The sequence below is a fragment of the Empidonax traillii genome, unplaced genomic scaffold, assembly GCF_003031625.1.
Source record: "Empidonax traillii isolate 1590-97213 ecotype Southwest subspecies unplaced genomic scaffold, ASM303162v1 scaffold142:size1213974, whole genome shotgun sequence".
In the NCBI taxonomy this organism is placed as follows: Eukaryota; Metazoa; Chordata; class Aves; order Passeriformes; family Tyrannidae; genus Empidonax; species Empidonax traillii.
This window is the reverse complement of record NW_020955335.1, coordinates 753,479-776,780: the sequence shown is the minus strand read 5'-3', so window position 1 is coordinate 776,780 and position 23,302 is coordinate 753,479. Positions and strand designations below refer to the sequence as shown.

At 42.3% G+C, this 23,302-nt stretch overlaps 1 protein-coding gene across 4 annotated transcripts in view; it reads right to left on the bottom strand.

Annotated features, from left to right (window-relative positions):
* The window catches only part of THSD7B (thrombospondin type 1 domain containing 7B), a 306,100-nt gene that overhangs the window by 17,273 nt on the left and 265,525 nt on the right, over positions 1-23,302 (bottom strand). For all 4 annotated transcript variants that reach the window (XM_027884317.1, XM_027884316.1, XM_027884318.1 and 1 more), the window contains 5 exons: positions 16,784-16,917; positions 15,921-16,074; positions 6,443-6,584; positions 4,934-5,049; positions 3,771-3,888 (listed from right to left, as the gene is read on the bottom strand). In XM_027884317.1, coding sequence (XP_027740118.1) covers positions 3,771-3,888; positions 4,934-5,049; positions 6,443-6,584; positions 15,921-16,074; positions 16,784-16,917 — 664 coding nt within the window. The remainder of the gene's footprint in view (positions 1-3,770; positions 3,889-4,933; positions 5,050-6,442; positions 6,585-15,920; positions 16,075-16,783; positions 16,918-23,302) is intronic.

Genomic DNA, 23,302 nt, shown 5'->3' with positions numbered 1-23,302 from the left:
TTTACTCCCCCAAAAAAATTCCTGCCATGCCTTGCATTTTATGCCCACAAAGTGATGTGTCATGGCTGAAACCAAGTTGATTAAAATTCCTGCTACAGTTCACCCCAATCAAAATGACCAGCATGTTGTAACCGGTTTGCTGAGTGTGAGCAGAGCACATAAAACACAGCTCTACCACGAAACCCTGAGACCAGACTGGGGATCAGGTTACTTAAATAAGCCCTGGAGGTCAGGGTAGGTCCAATCACAAGGTGATAAACAGGGTTTTTCATCCACTTCCCACTGCCAGTCCCTCCAGGAGGCTCAGGGAGAGCTCTTGGCGGCCCCTCTTCCAGCAGCATTTCCCACCTCTGTCAGACCGGACCTTGCCAAGCTTGAGTAGCAAGCAAGAGAGTATCACAAGAAGTTCTTCTTCAGAAGGCAACACCACAAATGTTTTCCCAAACTGGTGATGAAACAGGGAAGAGTATAACCACGAAATTTTTCCGTTGTGCACACCCTTGTTCCCCCTCGTTTCTATCCCACGGGTCATTCTGGTGTTGGGATGCCCATCTCTGCAACCCTCTGGGCTCTGAGGACTGAGCAAGACACAGCAGCGTGTTCAGCCCTGGGTAACTCAGGTAAATCCCACAATTCATCTGATAAAGTCAGCTTTGCAAGTGGCAAAGCGCAAGTTCAGGGGGTTTTATAAATTCAGCACTCCTGTTAGAGAACTTGAGAGAAATCATATGGGATTGGAAAATGTTTACATAGAAAAATTCAGCATCCTCATGTATTTCTTTGCCTTAACAAAAGGAAATTCAATTTGTTTGGGATTAGTCTTACCAAACATCCTTCCAAGTAACTTTGATTCAGGCCATGAAAGCCTCATCCATTAAGGCAGTACTATACATCTTTTCATAGCAGTACAGCAACAGATATGAGGGACCCTTATATATAACCCAATGTCAGCCTAAAGCCCTAGCCAGCATCCTGAACAGATGCTGCCCAGAACTACAGCTGCAACAAGCAAATATCCATTACACATCTCTGTAGGCTCAGTGCAGGCAGGAAAGAGAGATCTACTTTACTCATCATCATTTATAAAAATCAATATATTCGCCTTTGGCTGCTGTATACCAGAACTGTACTAGATGTCAGTGCCACGTGCACAGCAGCACCACTTCATGTTTAAATGCATTACTCCACAAAATGAAACCTGCACAAGAGAAAGGGGCCATTCATTAAAATATATCACAGCAAACTGTTACTGGAAGAGATCGACAGAATACAAATGTTAGCAACAATGCTAGATTAAAAAAACGCAGGAAAACACAAATCCAGCAACATTACATTTTGATCTGAATTGTATTTAAATTATGTTTCTCTTTGAAGTCCTTGACGGTGCTTCTGCAGGCCCTTCACACGCTCTCCAAGAAAAGACAGAAAAGCAAAATATTGTTGTGAGTAGATCCAGTAATGGTGTATTCAACTTGCTGTGAATTATTTTTGAACACCAAGCATCTAAGTCCTTCATTTCAGCTGTACCAAACAGTGGGCAATTATCTATTGGCAGAGAGAAGCAGTACGAGTGTTTACTACAGCTAATTCCCACAGCTCGTTTATTGTCATCCTTTGTTTTTTCCTGTCTAATTTGAGGTTTCATCCTATTCACATAGATGCCTGTGAGAAACTCTCGATGATTTCAAAGGTGTTGCTGTCCATGAACTTTCCGGTAGGAAACGCTCACTGTATTCATCTGTGAAGCACCACCTACAGATAAGTGCATAATTAATGTCCTCTCTGTTAATGCCATCATCAAGTAGTATTTATAACCAACTGGAACTCGGTGAAGAAGCTGAAATGGTGTTTGTGCTGCTGGAACCACACAAGGGCCACAGCCACAGGACTGGTGCCAAGGTCTCTCCATCATGGATGTTTGATATCAGGGTAGCTCCACACTTCAGGGCTGCTGCAGCAAAAGTCAGATCAGCACTGAGGATGCAGGAAAATAAACCATGTGCTGGAACAACTTGGATGCAAAACACTTCTGTTTCACTGATGCTTTGGCATAAGATTCAGAAGACTCTTGGGTCCCTGCAAAGCTATTCAAATGGCAGGGAAGGCCCAGCAAAACTTGGCTTCTTTATGATACAGTTTTTAGGACAGTCTTCCCAACTGCTTAGCTGCTGTAGGTTCACAAAACAGTTACCTCCAGCTTTAAAATCCATGTAAAACTACAAGACAGCTCTCTAGCCAGCAATGTAACACAGTTACGATCTTTGAAGACCAGCAGATGACTGAGCTGAGCTTGGGTGTGACTGTGTGGTTCAAGCAGCCTCAGTGTGGTTTGGCACTTGCAGCCAGGACACACTTGAGGACACTGGCTTGAAGGTCTGCTTTGGCAGGGAACAATGTTCCCAGCTTTCCTTTGATTTAGGACATGAAGTAACCCCTTGCATGCACTGGTAGCCATCAGCTCTTTAACCAGTCTTCAGAACTGGCACAAGCGTTTCAGGATCAGGTTCAAAATACAAGACACAACTTCACTCAAGCACATCCTTTTTCAAACTATGCAATAGAAGAGCTCAGGATGAAAAAGCCTTTAGGCATTATATAGAGTTTTAGCTCCTTGAGAATGCTAAAAGTCATAAAAAAGTTACAACCTGCTTTTGCACTGTACTCTGTTTAATTTAGCAAGTGATTGAACACTCAAAAAATTAATTTAAGTTTATTCAGCAACATGAGCATTAACACTGCAAAATGGATTTTGAAGAAAAAATAAAATTTGGAATTAATAGTACTCCCAGTGTGTTGTTGTTAAAACACTGTCCATGAATTATTCATTTCTGTTAAGAAAGCACTACTTCACAAACGGGCTAAAAGCTCAGCAAAGGAAGAACAGCACTAATCCAAATATTAAGCTTTTTCTGTAACATGCTTTGATCTCTGGAATCCATCTGAAGGAATCACTTTATGGAAGTTAAGAGCTTTTTTCTTTTTGACCTTAAGTAAATTTGCTTCAAATACACATTATGGCTCTTGAATCTTAAAGACCATTAGCTGTACATCTCATGCACATCAGAAGCCTGGGAAATAATGTATCAAGCTTATTTTGAATAAAACCTTCAATGCATTTCCTCATGTCAATACTCAAGGGGTTTTTTACATCCTATAAGTTGAAAAAGGTCCTAATCCTTTCACTTTTTGTATGCTGGTGAGCATTACTGGCTACAGAAAATCTTGCTGAAGTTACCGGGGTCATACAAGTATTAAGGGACCTGTGGATACAGGATGGAGACAGAGGCATTTATTAAATGATGACAAATAGTTTTTGTGTGTTTTCTTCAATGGGATTCAATTATGTGACAAGTTACTTCACCAGAGGGTTCCCATTTATTTATTTATCTTTTAAGATTACTGTAACACTCCCCAGCTCTTCGGTAGCTCTACATACTCCCTGTCTCAGGGTTTAACGTTTGCTATGGCTGAATTCTGAGAGTTTGAATTAATTAATAAATAATCCTCTAGGCATCTGAATACCTGCTTGCTAAGTTGCATTTTTCCCTTTAGAGTACTTTGGAAATAGCCCACTTTGTTCATAACACCCAAGACCTCAGGACCCTGAGAGTGTCCAAGATTACCTCTAACAGATTCAGTGTGGTTTTGGGGCTATCCCTGAGCTCTGCACCCCTGCTCAAGGACTGCCTGAGCAGACTGCCTGAGGCTGGGGGTACTTTTTGTGCTGCATTGCTGAGATGTGAGAGGCAGGAGGACAGGCAGGGACTCACCACCAGAGCCACATGTGTGGGAGCACTGGGACCAGGCCGACCACGGGGAGAGCTGGCAGTCCACTGCACATCCCACCACACACCGGCTGCTCGTCTGCACGGGCTTCTCCAGGCGGAGCTGTGAGGGGACAAGGAAACACAGGCATCAGCTTCCCCAGGCCCCAGACACCTCCTGCCACAGCCAAGCACCCCAACGAAAACTGGCAGTGACTCCATCATAGGGGAACTTTCTCCAGGGTGCAACTGGTTTAAGCAGTTTCATTTTACATCTAAGCATCTGTGCTGATTTTGGCTGGGGGAGAGTAAATTTTCTTCCCAGTGGCTGGTATGGGGCTGTGTTTTGAATTTGTGCTGAACACAGTGATGATAACAGTTTTTGTTATTGTTGAACAGGATTCACATAGAGTCAAGGCCTTTTCTGCTTTTAATACTGTCCCACTGGGTGGTTGGGAGGAGACAAAGCTACGACAGGTGACTCCACCTGACCAAAGACATATTCCATACCATACAATATCATGCTCAGTATATAAAGCTGGGGAAAGAAGGAAGAAAGGGGGATGTTTGGAGTGATGGTGTTTGTCCTCCTAAGTAACCATAGTGATGGGGTCCTGCTGTCCTGAAGGAACACCTCCCTGCCCATGGGAAGCAGTGAATTAATTCTATTTTACTTTGCTTAGGTGTGCAGCTTTTGCTTTTCCTATTAAACTGTCTTTATCTCAACCCACAAGTTCTCCAGCTTGTACCCTTCCATTCTCTCCCTCAGCTCACTGTTGGGGAAGTGAGCAAGTGGCTTTGTGGTTCTTGATCACTGACTGGGGTTAAACTATGACAGCATCCCTCAGTCTCTGGATCTTACTCCAAAAGGACAACCCCAAACTTTTCGTAGTAGGACACAATCTCCCTAGTCACAAGCTTTCTTGAAACCACTGGAATGGTGCAGGGTTGATAAATATGCAACGAGCATTCGAGTCAAGGGGTGACACCACCCACTCAAACACCCCATGGATGCCTTTGTCCCCCAAAGCACCCAGCGGCTGTGCCCCCAGCACTAAACACTGAACACATTTCCACCATTTATGGACGACATCTCGGTGTGGATCAGAAGGCATCACCAGCTTTCTGGAAGCACAGTGAGCCTCTGGATGTTTCCCAGCCCTGCTCACCCTCTGGCAGAACTGCATGCTGACAGTGGCTCCGTCGCTGCGCCGGCAGCTCAGGAGTCGGCGCCGCTCCCCGTGTCCACACGTGGCATTGGCACCCAGCTGGCACCCGCTCCAGCCTGCAGACACAAAGCAAAGGGTGCACTGCTGCAGGTCACCTTTTCCCTTAACACAGACTCACAGATCACAGAATGGTTTGTGTTGGAAGGGACCTCAAAGATCATCTCGTTCCATCCCCCCCGCTGTGGGCAGGGACAGCTTCCACTAAACCAGGTTCCTCAAAGCCCCATCCAGCCTGGCGTTGAAGCCTTAAACAAGTGTCTTTACCTAAGGCAGCACTTCCCCAAGTCAGGGCATCCCAAACCCTAGAACGATCCTCACAAAAGGATGTTGCTCTTAAAACCAGGCAAGTCTCAGAGGAGGAACCACTCACTTTGCACTCTGATACTGTATCCCCTTACGAAACTGGAGCATCCGAGTGCACATGTTGAAGACTGATAAAGGGTATCAGTTCAATCCAGCTGGCACACTTACAAGACTGTATTGTCTGAAGCAAAATTTAACTTTGATAAAGCAGCTGGGGAAATTTCTGAAGGGGGACTCTGGTTTAACCTGTTTTTGTCTCAAGGCAAAGCCATTCATTATTTAAAACTAAACTCTAATACTCATGAAATAAAACCAGTATTTCTAGCAGAAGAAAATTAATATCTTATTACGTCTGAAATTATGTTGGTCAGAATACAACTAAACTGAAATAAGCTTTAAAACATCATTTAAAATAAACAAAAAGCCACAATACAAGCAACTAACATTTCCATACACCACCAATAAATAAGAAGGATGAGAAAAAAACCTATTACTTTGTGTCTTCTACCTCTGATAAACATGAACACATAAATGTTCTGCATTTCTGAAATGTGATGATAAAAAAGGCATCGTCCTCCTGCCTGTGTTTCTAGGGCTTTTATTACAAACAGGCTGAGTTTATATTCACATATTTTATCTTGCTTTGTTCTTCCTTCCCACCAGCCCCCGAAATTCTCTTAGATCTCTGTCTATGTCTTTCTCATTTATTTGAGCTGGTCAAAACAAAAGGAATTATTCCTGTTTTGTTTTGTTTGTTTGTTTGCAGCAGCTCCAACTGCTTCTAAGGTCCTAAATAATACATTTTGTTCTGAATATCCTATGCCCACCCATATAACCCATACTGCCTTCAATTGGTACTACTGCAATATCGCCTTCTGTTGGTACTATTGGTTTCACCAATTCTGTTGATAACTCACCGAAAATCTCATTTAACATGCTTTACTTCCAGGGTACCTGCAATGACAACTTAAACACAAAAATTGTGCATTTGTCCACTATCCTGTAAAAATGTAGGTATGTAATTAACTTTAGTGAAACCAATGATAGAGCTACACAGAGCTCTTTTAATGCCAAGGCTTTAACCAACACCACAAGCTAATATAACTAAAAACACACAGTAAGGGAATATTGGAAAGTTTCACCTACCTGTTAGGTTGTACTGATATTGGAAGCAATTTTGGTTAAGAATGCATGGCTTCATTTGTGAATCTTCAGGGCAGGGCTTTGAACCGACAGAAGACCTCAGCACTTGTCGAGTTCGGGTTTGCATAATGTTGGGATCACACACCTGTATGCAAAAGGGATGGTCAGTGAAGAGATCCCAGTAAATCATGCAGACACCAACAGCCCAGGGTTGTTACATGCAGCTCCATGGCCACATGAAGTACGATACAATCCCACTCCTATTCCAACAACGCTTAAAGCATATAAAGGAAAAGAAATGCAGTTCACTGTTAGGAACCCAATATTACGAAAGATCATACTTTATCCACCCTCATTTGGCTATTTTATGCACTCCTATACTACTTATTTCTATGTTTTTTGGATCCTCTGTTTCCGTGTTTTTAGGATCCTTGAGGACAATGGGATAAAGACTGCCCTACTTTGCATCTCTTTCCAAGACCTCGAGTAAAATGCCATAGTACTGAATATTGGGACAGGATTTCTGACACAATTAATGCATTTTTAAGTAAAAACTGATGTTACAGCAAAGTTTTCATTTCCAGGAATGACATCTGTAATTGCATTTCAGTTATGATTCTGACATCAAGACTTTTCAAAGTATGTGATACCAATACTGATGTCCGACTCTCTACAAAACAGGATTTGTTTGGTTATATTTTCACAGGAATATGAACCAAATGAGGCAGGTTTTCATTTATGTTTGTCATCATAGGCATGCAAACTGTTGGGTTTTGGCAGCCCTCAAACATCACTCTTTCAGTATGGCATGGTGAGTGGACATGGTCCCAGCAAATCTCACGGAAATAAATCCCCATTAAAAGTATTCACAGCCATCTATTGGACAAGATGACCTATTTAATTCCTGACAGTTTCTCATTTGGTTTGTTCAGGAACAGCAAGAAAAAAAAAACAACCAAACAATGCATGCAGAAATACATTTTCACAAATGCTTGGGGATTTAAGACATGATTTTCCTATAGAGTACTTTAATTACAAAAAAATAACTAACAGCTTAAACCATGGGCTTATTATCATGCAACAAACTGCCTGCAAACACTGAACCCTGCATGGGTGAAAGTGTGGATAATTCCTGTATTGTGAATATTAAAGGGAAATGTAATGGCCTTGCAGCATAAATTAGTTCTCAGACTGCTGTAAACCTGGATTAGTTGCACAGATCATAGGATAACTGAACAGAATAAATATTAGGAAAAACAGGAAAAAAGTTTGGTTTGGTCTTAAAATACATTGCCAGGGCCTATTTTCCTTATGCTTACATTATGTGAAAGAAATTCTATTATCAATGTTCTTATTGCTGACACACACCTTGTCAAATCATTTTAAATGGTAATCTTATTTGAATACCCATGGTCAGCTAAAACACCCAATTGTTTCTAATTATCTGAAAATTAAACCCATGCTAAGTGTTTACCAATAGTTTACTGCCTTTTTCTCAACTAATCTAATTGTTCATCCTCACAACTAACACTAATAACTTAAATGATTTGCCAATAAACCAAAACGAGTAAGGAAAAAATCAAAGCGGGTATCTCAGTGGCTACTCCTAATTAATGTTTCTCTGAATTATGCTACCAAAGGGGAAAAAAAAGAAATCAATGGATGCTGTGACAGAAGTTGCCTGTGCCAGCTCAGAAATACTGCTTTTGCTCCCTTCAAAATGAGAACCTGCAGACAGAAAATATGCATCATTTGTAGATAAGTAAACTCTTTTAATAAAATAATATTTTCCCCCTGCGTAGCATGCTCCCCATTGTGCCTGATAACAGGGCATTGATGCAGCCCAGTGTTGTCACAGAGCCCCCCCAGATTTCCTGGCTGGCAGGACTGTTTTCCCTCTCAGATATCCTCCTGGTGGGCAGCAGATCAGTCTAACAGGTCAAAATCTATCTGGTGTTTGCCAGGACCCAAACAAACAACTGGTTTACTGCCGTTCTGAAGCCTGAATTCTCACTGCGCTGATGAGACATGGTGTTCAGAAGCCAGGGCTGATGTGATAAGCTCCTCACTTTTACCAGTTTGGAATAATAAGGAATCTCTGTAGGAAAAGCGTTCATTTAATCAAGCTGAGTACACGGGAAACATGCAAAAATTCAAAGCTGGCAAACTGTAACTAATATCCTGTAATATTATTTGTTGAATTTCTCTTAACGTCAATTGAGAAGTCAAATTAGTTTTATAATTGATTTTCTGGCCCTACTCTTTCAAGTTAACGATGTAAAAAATTGAGCCAAATACACATGGAACTGAGTAAGCAGCAGGAGGGAACGACTTGCAAAGGAGAAGATGAAAGCTGGGATTTTCAAAGGAGCAAGAGGAAGCTGAGTATCCAGCTACCCTGGAATCTCAATGGGCTTGGGTGCACAACTCCTGCAGGACCTTTCCAAAAACCCAGGCTGGAAAAAAATTAAGTATTTACAACATGGCAAAGGTTGAGGGACGGCTTGGCAGACCCAGAGTCATTACGGGATGTGAACAGTGAAAGTTAAAGAAGAGGGATTGGTTCCAGTGGGGAGATGCTGAGGGGTATTAACAAGCAGTAATGAAGAGATGTGTGCAATCCACACAGCAAAAGGAAGATAATATGTCACCATTGTCACCACTGCCATCACTACCAAGGGTGTATGCCTAGTCCTGAATTTGAATCTTATCAGGTTCTGAGAGCAAAACCAAACAGCATCAATGGCAACTCATGTGTTTAGGAGGTAGGACAGGAACGCAGGCAGTAATTTATGGAAAAGGCAGCAAATGAAAGAAATATCCCTTGAGTACTTAAAGTAAGAAATTATCACAGAATTAATTAAGATTTGGGCAAGATAACAGAAGGCATTGATTCTGAATATTCTCACAAATCAAGAAAATGGTAGAACGAATTTGACTGTTCAAATAACCTTTCATACAAAATAGCGAAGGTGCCATTCAGATACACGGATCAAGACTGGATCTGCCCCAGGAATCCAAGATTCTAATTGAATGCACATATGAACCTACAATTTTGGGGTTTTTAAATAAATAAAACCCACTGTGATTCAGCACTGCCTTACTGAGTATCTTCATTTACAACTCCTCTCTTCCCACTGAGTGGATGCTTTACTTCCAAAGACATTATTTTACTTCCTACTGCTCTATTAGCAACCACTGCTTTCACTGATGACATATGAAGCTTTTTTAATTATATTTTACATTAAGTCAGCCATTACCTCCTGTAAGGCTATCACAAATGCTTTGTGCTCAGTATTAGCCAATATTTCTACAGTGGAAGCTCAAAGAAAGAGGAAAACAGGCAGGCGACAACAGCACTCAGACTAGAAATAAAGACTTATGGATCAAAGATAGACAATGAATATGAGTGCCAACTGGCCATGAATATAGGAGAGGAAACAAGTACTATGAAATTAAGGTAGCTGTGATGAACAGAGGTAGAAGGCCAGAGGCCTGGAGAACTCCATGCTCCCTCAGGGTTAGGTGCCAGATCAGTTTAGCTGTTGAGTTTTACAGACTATGCTGTTTGTCCAGATTCCTCCTTAATGACAACGAGGTGTGTAATTCTGGCATATGCATACTCTAGAATTGGTGACAGGAATGCAATTAATTTCTGGATGGCAAAAATAACGGGGACCTACCTCAGGTGGCACAATAGCCTCATAATAGCCTACAGCAGTAGGACGTCATACACAGACACAGTAAGTTTCTTTATGGGTATAACTACAATGTCCCAGCCTGCTTTATAGAATTAAATCTCACCATTTCCATTATTCTTTTCCATGAAGTATGAAAACTTCATGAGTTGAGCCAGAGCCAGGAATCTATAGGCCAGATTATATAAACCACTACAGAAACAAAATATTTTGAAGCAATGAGAGGCACATAAAATGTTAAGGCAGGAATAAAGCAAAGTTTTTCTCAAAGGACCATTTAGAAATTATAACAGTCATCATCTTGATTCCGTGGGGGAATTCCTGGCACTCTTGACTACTGCATTTTTTAATATTTCTTCTAGCCAATCTCAGTTTTTCACCATGACCACTTGTCACTATTTTAAGCCATAAAAGAGTCCCTCATAAAAAGTGAGGGACAAAACCATACACAAAGGATGTACCCAGCCTTTGCTCCAGACAATAATGGAACAGATAAAGCACTGAAAGTTTGTTCTGGAAGAGAAGGGTATTAAATAAAATAAACCTGTAAGGTTATGAACGCTAAGTTCCAGTGCAAGAGCTGTTAACATATCACACATTAGTATACACTATTAGACCTTCTTTGTGACGGATTTTAAAAGCTGTCCATTGATCTAGGCTTTCATACACATCATAATTGTACAGCACAAAGGCTGTAACCCATTAGAGGGCCCTTTAAGCTGTTTAATTTATCAAGCAGTTTGTATAATGCATCCTGCACTATAAATAGCTGGCTGCATTATTTTTAACTGGCTATTCATAAGGAAACATAAAACCTCAAAATAAGGTACATGCAAAGGCAGCAACAGTATTTGACTATTTTTAACAGATCAATGAACCATTATATTGTTCATGCCAGTGTGGATGTTTTGTAACAATTTAACAAGCCATTTACAATAACACAAGCAATCTTTTGAGATGAGAATACATTTACATAAATTTTCTTTTTCAGACAGACCTAGATTCTGAAACTTTACCTGCCTCCACACAGAACCACTGCTTTTTAAAAAATGATTGCTAATGAAGATGAATAAAAATAAAACAACAAATCTAAAAAATACAGCAGTTACCAACTTTTCTGAAAGCTATACAAAAAAATCCAAGTCACTGCTATGCTAAGGAGCAGGGCATGTTCTTCCAAAAAGCCTTGGACCAGCATAATTCTCATGCTTGACCTGAATAAATTATCTCCTGGGCTTGAAACACAACTCTGTGCAAGCCTCACTCTTCAGTCCAGCCTCCACACTGCAGGTGCTCTGCCAAACTTACGTGCCAAACCCAGAGAGGTTGGTGAGTCTCCTCTGGAGATGCTCAAAAGCCGTCTGGACACAATACTGAGAAATGTGCTCAAGGGAATCCTGCTGGAGCAGAGAGTTGGACCAGATGACCTCCAGTGGTCCCTCCCAACCTTGCCCGTTCTGTGATCCCGAGCACAGGCACCAGCAGTGATGAAGACTTCGGTAAGGCATGTGCAGAGCCCCAGTGTCTACACGAGCCCACGGTTTCCCTTCCAGCTGGCATTTCCGAGCTGTAACCACTCCGACTTGCAGCCACGATGAAAGCCACTGCCAGGCTGAGAGCTGGCTGCATTGCTTGGTGACACTTCTAATCCGATCAGTTGTGGCAATATCACACTCCCCCTCCCCCATCGCAGATTCGAGGGAATAATAACTCAATTGAGGCAAGTCCTGAGCGCGGTACATTGCTATTGATCCAAGAGGAAAATGCTCGCTGAAACGGAGACAGCTGTTCTCACTCGCCAGACATGCAACCTCCTATAATTAACTAATTTCAGACCTCTTGGAATTAGCTGCTAGAAATGCCAACAGCTGAGGCAAGAGAGGAGGCCACTCCGATCCGCAATGGGGGCTGCGACAGCCATCCACCCAACAGAGAGCTAACGAAATAGATTGGAGGTAATTATTTCAGGGACTTGTAGCACCACTCGCATATTAACTCTTTTTAAGAATGCTTTGATGAATTCAATTGAAGTCAATTAATTACATTTCCAAGTCAGATGAATACAAAGTCGAGGCGCCGCAGGAAGCGTGTGTTATTCCATCACTGAATATGCAACAGAGATGATAGGATTTCAGTTTCCAGATTGTTTAGCTGGGTCTTTGAGCAATCAAGTGATGATGTCTGACTGAACATGCTATTGTCCCTGGAACAAATATGAAATCTCTGAAGCAAAATGCAAGTCAACCTAATTTGCCTATGATTTTTTATTTTTTTTTAACCAGCAAGCTTCAAATTGTTATTTTAAATGGCTTTAAAGGCTTCATATTTAAGTTACATGGATGTTACTTAGTGACAGAGAAGAAAATTTTATGAGCCAAAAATTAGTCTTCAACAAGAGGGAAAACCATTTTGAATTTACTTTTCAAAATAGAGAAAGTGAAAATAATAGGGGAGCTTCAAATCCATAACTATGAGTTTCTTTAATCCAGTACAGAGACAAAACCTGAAAGTATTGTATTTCAGCTGCATGTCTGGATCACAGTTATGAAATGAAATATTAAAATTTACATTTGTGTAGCAATGTTAAATAGCACCATAATCAAGATGCAAAAATTGCAATTCAGTTGGAAAAATACACATAAAAGAATTGTGGGACCATCTGAAATTATAAAAGAACCCAAACATTTAAAAATAAAGAGGAAATGCACAAAAAAAAGGTAGAGCAAATACAACGTTTTAGACAAAAAAGTACTGAAGAAAATACTTTCCACTGACAAAGCAGTCACCACCTTTATGACTCATTGATTTCAACATGATTCAAGATCATTTACCATCCTGAAAGTGGAAAATTCACATGGGAAGAATATTGCTACAAGATAAAACCGAGTAATACCCTAGAAAGTACCCTGAGTACAATGACATATTGACAAAAGGTACAACGGATAATCTAAAAGGCTTTTTTATATTCAGCTGATAAGAGTTAGTTATTCTGCTATCAGGATGAATTTATTATCAACACTATAAAACATGAGCAGAACACCAAAGCAACTGGAAAAGAATTCTCACCTGAGCAAGATCTTTGGTAAATATCTCAAATCAAAGGACTCCTCGGGCAAACATGAGGCTGAAATTGTGATTGTTCATTTCTTACAAACTAGAATTTGTCAAGTTTCATAAATCCTCTTTATCTCCAGCAAGCCAAACACGACCAGAGCTAGAGGAAGATATCCTGGAATGGTCTTTGGCAGCTGCCTCATGAGAGAGCTATGACTAGAAGAGTGCCAACTATTTTGGTCTGAAATGCAAATGCACTTGAAAAAGAGCAGCCAGGATTTACAGTTTTGCTTTTTCATGGCAATATGATGTGATCTTTTGAATTTTTCGGACTGCACGGGGAAGAGAAAGGAGCCATACTTAGAAAACATGTTTTTGGTGAATATTCAAAAAGCATTTTATACATCCTCAGAAGACAGGCATTTCTTTCCAGTTTGGCATGAATCAGAAGCCATGCATGATTATACCAGCTATTGAGCACAATTCCCTCAAACACAATTAAACAGACAGCCCTAATGAGCAAGAGGTTCTGTGCATGCAACCTTACTGGAACGTATTTTGGGCTTTGTGGGAAGACGTGAAGGAAGACTGGAGGCCCAACAGGTCTGATCAAAAGACTTAACATGAGATGCAGCTGCAGCTGCAGACTCCTATATCTGGGTGTCTATGTATAGTTCTCCATCCATGACAGACCCAAGCTCTCACTTGCAACCAGTGGAGCTACTCAGCTGACCACAGGTAGCTCTTGCCTTACAGATGGAATGGGATCCTCCATAGGCTCCACTGGCTTTGTCACTCCATTGACCACATCCACTGGCTCATGGCACTTCTCAGTGACCACCTTTCCCAGCGGTGACTCAGGAGATGAGGGTTCCATTAACCACCCTGCTGCTGGGCAGTCCCTCACTCCTGGCCCCCATTCCTGCAATCCCTGCTCCATCACACCTCTGGCCCCACACAAACCAAAGACACACCAGTGTCACAGCACAGTCATTCTGCACTGACAGCAAAGCCCAGCGCTTGCCTTGGGGATGCTGAGCATGTGCAGCCTGGGAGGGACCGTGTTGTGTGGTTCTCTCTTAAAACCAAACACAAACAGCCGGAGTAGCTGTAAAAGGGAGACAGCACTGCTGTAAACTCATCAAAGGGAGGGTTTTATCTGCCCATAAAACTTCAAGCTGTTTATTGCCTCGTATCTGGACAGCACTACTGAAACACATGCTCCGCCAGCACACAGTCGCCTCAGTTTCACAACAAAGCATTGCAGAACAGCTTGTGAAAACATATTGTTCAGCTAATTGCATTGGCATGCAGATGCCCTCACATTTATGAATTAACATCCACCGTGGCAAAGGGATGCAGAAGGAGACACAGGGACTGTGGCATGAGGCCCTGTGCCTGCCAAGAGCTGTGCTGCCTGATGGAGTGCAGCCCACGAGCTCTGGGCTTCCCTTTCCTGCTTCCGTGGGCTACGGAAGCTTCACTGCCGGCAAAAAAGAGCCTCCAGGCAAAAATTCGAGATGTCTTAAGGATACCAGGGTGCTTAAAAGCTTCAAGCAGTCCTTCTGCTTGAACTGTCACCGAGGCACCTGAAATACACCCAATGGCCTCGAGGATCTCTGCATTAGTTCACTGCGTGCGAAAATGAGGAAAATCTATGTCTGAAAAAGTCAATGGCAAAGAAACAGCCCAACCGCAGTGGGACTTCGAAAGGTATCCAAGCATTTGTATGGGTTGCAAGAGTGTTATACTTCATCAAAGCTGTGCTGCTCAGGAGGAGGTGAATGTAGGAAATGAAACACAGGATTTTATTTGACATGTTCTTACCGAGTATATTGATACGCTACACAAAATATTATGGAAGGAAATTACCTGTGTCAGCAGTAGTATAAATACCTGTCCAATAACTACTCAGACTTTCGATAATGGCCCTGTTAACACAGGGGCAATGAATATATGTTTGTCACTTAAATACATCAAGTAAGTCTATTAAAAAAACCCTGTGAGATTAAACCTGGCACCTATTTCAACACCCATCAGGGAGAAACAATAGGTTTGAAATCACATGCTTTGAGGCCAGAGAGTTTTCACAATACAAAATTTGCAGCTTCTTTCCATCTTGCACACTTAGGAAAACAGAGAGCACTTGGCAGTGGCTTGAATCCCTGCATAATTCACAAAGTCTCATGACATGACAAATTGTTCAGGCATCTTGTTGCCATGCCCTTCTGCTGCTGTTGCCTCAAATCTTCCCTCAAGGTTTTGAGGAGGAGGAGATGCTGGACAGAAATAGTGTCTGCTCGGAGGGGAGAGCTGTTATTCCCTCAGGACTAAGACCTGTCCAGAGAAGTGTCACCACCACAGCTTACCAGTAGGTTGTTATGGCAGTCATGCATCATTGACAGAGGTGTCCCCTGCAAATATTTCCTCAGACAGACAGCCCTTACTGCAGCTTGAGTACTGCTCCCTTCACCCACTCTGCTTGTGTGGGCCATAGACAAGGGGAAGGATGTGTTGGATCAACTGTCACAGTAATAACTATGAGTTCCCCAACTTTCTACAGTCTCTGCAGAGATATAAATATCTCCAGATTCAACCATGCTGGCAGGATCCATTGAGCCTGACATCCCTCAGAAAATAATTTTCTTTCCTAGAAAATAACTATGCTATGAAATGCTTGAAAGACAAGCGAAGAGGAACATTGCCAGCGACACAAGCAGGAGGCCTACCTGTGGACACCTGCTCCACTGTCCCCAGTAGGACACTGCACATTCACTGGGACAGTACAAGCTACACTTCTGCACTGTGTCTGGGATTTCAGCCTGATTACACAGAGCGTTGGGCACAGCCTCCCCTCCATGGTCCTCAGCAGCACTCACACACCTAAACAAAAACAGACATTTTCATTAGAGTACCACATATGTGATGGATATCAACAAGTCTGCTCGACCCCATACGGGACACCAGAAATGACAATACCTACGTGCAGCATGGCTGGTCAAAAAGCAGAATTAATCATGTTACTGCAAACCAAAAGCATGCACAACATGCTTTTGTTACTCACAGACTTCAGTAACAATAAAACATCTTAAGTAAACATTGCAAACTTCATACAGAGGGATTTTAACTTTGATCGGCTGACAGAGGAGCAAACAGAAAATGACAACCAGCAAGAACAAACCTTTGTGCTCCTGCTAGGAACATCTGAACACTTGGAAATAACTCAGCATTTCCCCGTGCCTGGGGAATGAATATTCAGTAATAATGAATGCCACTCTGGTGCGTGCAGCGCCATTACTTGAGGAAAATGTTAGCAAATCAGAATATGGAGGCACCTCAGGGAGCTTTATGTATACATGGCATTTAGGTTGAAGAATTCTAATTTAAATATCACGCTGTCTTCCTGAGAAACCAAGGCTGCATCCCTGAGATGCTTTTCCTGTAAACCATGGCACACAAACATGTTTCTTTTCATCGAAATACACCGGACTCAGCAACGTACTCACTGTCAGATGGTCAGATATTCCAGCTTTATTCAAGTACATATCGGCTCTTTTTGATCTGGAGTACCTGAGCTTTTGCCTCTACGCACCTGACTTTCCTTGTTTGTATTCCTTCTCCACAGTGGAGGGAATTTTGTTCGCTGTTGATTTTGCACGGAGACCACGGTTCTACTGCCCAAGAATACTGATTGCACTCGCTGTAGCATGGGACTGCCTCGTGCACCTGCCGGGAGAAAGAACCAGACTGTTCAGCTGAGCCATCTAGGTTAGCACCTCTGCACAGATACCTCAGCCAAGCCCAGGAAAAGGTACACTGAAAAATATCCTGGCTTACATTCCTTATGCTAAGGGTGTTGTAATGGCTTTAAGTTCATTTATTCATTACTGACTTGCCAAGGGATTTTTAAGTATATAATAAAGAGCAGTATGCATGCAGCATCTTAGGAATCAGGATAAATAATAGCTATTTCCTGGAGCCAGAAGAGGAACTCCATTACAATTTCATTTGCTCTGCCTGCTCTCAGTATAATCTATCACATGTCATTCACCAGGACTGTATGTACCAAATCCTTTCGTGTTTCAGAAGGTACAAAGTTAAAATCAGCACTCATTTACCTTTGCTTCTAACATATCCTTGTAAGTCATTTACCGTAAGAGAATGAAATTTCATGAGTCCCACAAATTTCATTTTTATACATAAAAACTGTAAATGCTTTTTTTCCATGCAAGTGACTTATCTCTAACATATCTCCTAATCAAACACAATAGTGTATTCACCTGAACTATGGTATCTACATAGAGAGAAAAATACAGCCAAAAGCTTGATAAAAGGTGCTGGATATTCAGGTTGTTAAAAGCAGCACACTGAGATATAACACTTCAGCAGATGTTTAGGTTTAAATATATGAATGCATCAGCAGTTCTATTACAGAGACGAATAAAAGTTATTTATTTTGAATCTAGTTTGCCTGCAGAAGCTGATTTGAAGATACAGTATTCCCTGTTGCTTTGCATGAAGCATATGTGCTGCCCTGGAAAAATACAGCGCACCTAAAATTTCTTCTTCCACATACCAAAGTCTCCTCAGCCTTGCTGCTGTGGAGGCATTTCATTCTCACCATTAAAATAACTATAAATCAATAGCCTTCCTCCCAAAAATCTCCCTCCCCCCAAAAAAAAAAAAAATCAGCCACAAGTTTAACAATTTACAGGCACATTTTAAAATAGCATATTATGACTACCCATGTTGTGGCCACAAGAACAAAGAAACCTTCTTTGCAACACTCTGGAGGTGGGAAGACAGAGATTGAGATATCAGTCCAGAAACAAAATTCGTGTCCCATCAGAAAATCACCTTCCTATCAAATAAGAGGAAGATAACTTGCAAAGGAAAACCCCTCAGGAACAGAAATGTCAGAAACTAATTTCAGCACTAGGTCTGCCTACATGTTGTGTATAGGATCAGTAGAGAAGGAAGAATAAGAGACGCTGAAAAGTGCAAAATATATGAAGAAGACAAGACAGGAAAGAGGGAAACCAAAATTGAAACTGGTGAGGGCAAGGACAACATGAACTAGTAAGAGCATCATGTTCCACGCAGAAGAAAGGGAAGGGAACAAACGGGGCAAAGGCAAATTAGTACAACTTTCTCTACATATTATTAAGCACAAATTACAAACCTGGTTGGGGCTTGGAGCAACCTGAACTAGTCGAAGGTGTCCCTGCCCATGATGAGGGCGTTGGAACATGATCTTTAAGGTCCATTTCCAAACCACTCTGTGGTTCTATGAGATCTTTTTTTATGGTCTGTGCACAAATAACACACACTACTACACCAGGGATAAATTATGCTCAATGATGACATCTGCTACATCAATTTTCTTGCCAGAGCGAGTGGGATCAACCCACAGCCTTTCAGGGGAGCTCAGGGGGTGTGTGGTGCTTTGTGCTGGACCTGCACAAAGGTCTCTGAAAGATCCCACTGCTCCTCAGACACTTGATATGGCAAGCAGCACCACAAATGCTGCTAATTATCTGCACAGCCAGGCTTGAAAACACTAACTGGTGTACACAAAAGCACACAGAGGAAGCACCCTCCTGCTGTGAAGCCACCATCCTGCCCTGCCAGCCTGTCACCTCCAGAGAGTCACTGGCTCCTGCAGCCACATCCCTGCACACACCAGGGACAGCAGCAATCCCTCTCCAGGCACTGCGAAGCCTTTGCATTCCCCACGGACATCCATCCCGGAGATGGATGTAGAGACAGGGAGTATTTATGAGTTTCCCTGCTCCACAGGAGGAAGGAAAAACTACAGCCTGCCTATGTTGCCTGACAAAACATACTGCTGTCTGCAGGAGGCGATTAGTGAGAGGGAAATGCGTGCTTGAGGCATGATCAGTGTCTCCCTCGAAACAGAGAGGAGGCAAAACCAGAGAGAGGAAAGAGCCAAACGTGGACAAAACTGGCTGCTGGGGGCAGGGATCCTGCATCCCAGGGAGCAGGTGCCTCACTGGGTAGTGTCAAGGATGGTAAAACTTAGTAAGTAAGTTTACTGGGAGTTGGTTGGCCTGTTCCTGCTCTTTAGACTTCTTCTGGAGAGAAAGCCAGAGTTGGGAGCAGCCGGGAGGTGACGGTGTGGTGCTGCTTCCCTCCACAAGCACAGCAGGGCAGCAGGGGCAGGCCAGCACAAACTGTGGCTTTGGGGATTTAAGGTTCTTTTCCTGGCTCTAATTACTGACCTTCCCTCAGGGTTAGACGATACTGCTGTGAATCCTGCAGGTTCACAGCACTGCCTGCCTTTCAGCGCTCGTCCTGCTGCCTGCAGCCAGGATGGGGTCAAGAGCTTGGGAATCCCATCTCATTGTCTCAGTGACTGCTCTGCCTTAACATCTCTTAAACCTCAGACCTCTCTGAAGCAGCAAAGCCCACCTGTGGATAGCAGCAGAGGCTTAACATCAGGCGTTTACCATAAATGTGTTTTGGTGGTTAAAAGCTCCTGCAGCATGTACCTGATGTGGTATCTGTGTAGGAAAACCAGACAGGGTTGGGCAGGCATGGGATGCCACATGAACTAAAATCTTACCATGAGGAAACATGTGAGGTCAAACCAGAAATCCCTTATTCAGTGACACAAATACTCATAATACGAAGTGAAACTTCAAATGAGCTCTTTCAAGAGCAGGCAGGATCACAAGAACAAAGCCATTAATACAGCACTGCTTGTCTGCTGTCTGACTGTGTCAAACTGCTACGATTACATGTGAAGTCCCATCAGCTCTCCTCCTCCTCCTCCTCTTCCTCCTCTGACAGACAGACAGACAGACAGACATCTCATTCTGCGCTGGAGGAGATGAGGTCACACAGCACTGGCCACATATCCCTGCAGCACCTGCCAACCTGTTCAGTACTTCCACTTTGGTCAGGATTGCCAGGTTACGCTCACCACCAAAACTCTGGAACGTTATTGTTACAAACAACCCATTTTCCTAAGTCCTTGTGCTGACACACAGCCTGTCCTGCCTCTGAACAACCTCTCCCCTCCACCCTGCATCAGCACCACTGGGACACTTGGGAGATGTAAATAACCACCTCATGTCATTGGGAGGCACAGATTTCTACAGAAAAAGTTACAACAGACACCAGAGGACACCGTTAAGCTTTTAAATGGGAGTCTCAAAGAGATGCAAGATTTCCATGGGTGGAACTCTGTGGGAATGCATTCAGGAAGCTGTGAATATAATTTGTTTCTCTGTATTTGCACTTAAAAACCACAGTGATGTGGCATGTGGTTCTTTCCTCCACAGGACAGTGTTTTCCTCCTGTTTCTCTTTCCTGGCTTGCCATAATTTGTTTTCAATCACCTCCAATTCCTCTTCTTTTTTTTTTTTTTTTTTTTTTTTTCCCTATTGGGGAAAAAAAATCACAACAAACTTTTCATTCCTAAGTTTTGCTAGAAACTGTGGTACTTAAGGAGGTCAGATGATGCTCTTGATTCTGCATTTTGAAAGGATTTTTGCCTAAGCCTTTCTGTTCTTTGGGTCCTACCTACCAGGGCAACCTAAGTTCACTTCTCACCTCCTGGGTCCATGGGAACATCCCTGTCCTGACCCTGGGATGGGATGTGGTGTCCTCACTCCTCACCAACCCAGGGACCCAAAGTGCCTGAGCATGGAAGGGGCTGGGATGTGCTCCCAGGGATCCCTGGCTGTAACACAGAGTGCACCCAAGCTTCAAATTACACACAAAGGCTCCCAGCCCTCATCATGTTTGCCATCCAGCATCTCTGCTGCAGATAGAGAATTCTCTAGACCAGCTATGCCACTTCACAAAGACAACAGTTCCACTGAAAATAAGCTGCTTAATGTTCACCCTTCCCCAAAACTTATGCAAACCCACTATGACAGTGGATTTACAAACCCCTTCAGACTGAGCCCCTAAACGCATGTATGGAGCTGCAGTACCATAATCCATCTCCTGAAGGGCAGAAATGAAATTAATTCCATGCGATAGGCACAGAGGCCCATTGCTCTTCATGGCTCAGGGGGCAGAAAGATGCTGGAAGCTGCAGACACCTGACCTGTGAGATACTGCAGAGCTCAGCACCCAGGGGGACAGCCTGGCTCCATCCCTTACTGCCTCAAGAAATAAACACAGTCTTTTAGCAGTTTAGGAAATTAACTGCTTTCCTCAGTTTTTATTCATATTTACATGCTGGGTTTGGGGCTCAATGGATCAAGGGGTGAAACAATGCCTGACTGAAGTCAAGGGGAGTTTTGCCACTGACTTTCACAGGACCACTGTATCGCTCTTTGTAGTCACAGCTGCCCTGAAATTGTACTTTAACATCTGAATCCTAAAATCAAGTTGATGGGCACACTTCTTAGTAAATTAAAGGAACGAAGGACATAGGAGACAGACTGCTAAAACTTGCCCTAAGAAAAGAAGCCATTTACCATTCATTCCAATGCAAAGCCTGAGCCCTTGCTAAAGAATATTGATGTCAACAGCTACTTCAGCAAGATATACAAACATCAATCTATTTATTTTCCTTTTTAATAGCTGATACTTGAATTTTAATGAAAAGCCCAAATACCTAACCACCAAGGAGCTTTGGTGTGATTTACAATGTTCTCTAACTTATTTAAATGTAGCTCAGGAATAATAGAGACCTTGCAAAGGATGTACAGAAACAAGTGCACTTGCTCAGCTGACACGATTCATTGAAAGAAATTCATACCTACACTTCAGGTAGCTTTTCTGATGAGCACCTAGAACGAGGTTCAACGCTTCTGAAAATCACAGTGACTTCATATTTCAGTGAACATCAAGATTTATTGTCCCTCAAGGTAAATATTGACTCTGGTTTTCCCTCAGTCGATATTTTAAATTTCATGACAGTAAATCTTGGTGTTCACTCCAACTAAGTCAATATCTGCTTATTATATTAGAACAACCAAACTGATCACTGTAGCAGTTGCCTGACACCCTGAGGACTACCCCTGTGCTATTAATTTCTAATACAAATGGGATAAATTCATCGCTAACGTAAGTTCATTTCACATCGCTGCCCTTACACCAAGGTTACGTTAGACCTAATGCATTGACACAGCCAGAACCAAAGAAATAACAACCCATTTTTAAACCATGGAGGCCACAATGAGTAACACCAAAGCTGGAAAAGATCCATTTTTAGGCAGGAGAGCTGACTTGCTCTGGTTTGCAAACAGATTTGCCGGTAGAGAAAATCAAGTGCGGATTTTAAAACCCCTCCTACTAAGACTGGCCAGCAATTCGCTCACTTTTAACACCGTTTGCATACTCACTTCTATTTTCCCTGCATATCCAGGCTGCAAGAGGAGGGGAGGCAGCAGTGGGATGTCACAGTGCAAAAGGGAACCTCTCTTCCTCTTAGAGCTTATGGTCACCACTTGGTGACATCTGGGCCACAGCCAGCACTCCCTTGCAACCAGCCTGGCATGAACGGATCCAGAGCGTGGTGGGAAATACATCTCAAAAAATGTCCATTCATTGTAATAACCTGCAAATTTGACTCCATCTATTTCATACAAATCTCTTTTTTGGTTGTAAGATGCCTATACATTAACTGTATAACTTTTATAATGTACCAACACTGCTTTCACATTCTGTTTAATCCAAACCAGATAATTTCTAACAATGATTTTCTATCATTTAATTCTTTAAAACTGAATTAAAAGTGGAGTACTTGCTTTGTTAATTACTTAACTGCGTGTTTGATTTGGCAGATCCAAGCACGCACTTGAAAGCTTTACTGAATTAACTGTATATCTGAAGGACAAGTACTTGCATATTAACAAACACTACATCACAGAAATTATCTCATTAAAATTTCAACATTAAATAGTCCTCTTTAAAATAAAATTGATTTTATTTCATGCTGGTTTATACATTGATCACGATTGCCAGAAATATGCTAACCACTCACCAGTATTAAAACTGGTTGAACAATTAATTTTCAAGCAATTTGGATTTTGCAAAGCAGCGGTTTCACTGATGAATACTTGTCTTTGGGTATTTGGATGCTGCAAAGAGCCACCGAAGTGAAAAAAAAAAAAAAAATTTGCCCCAA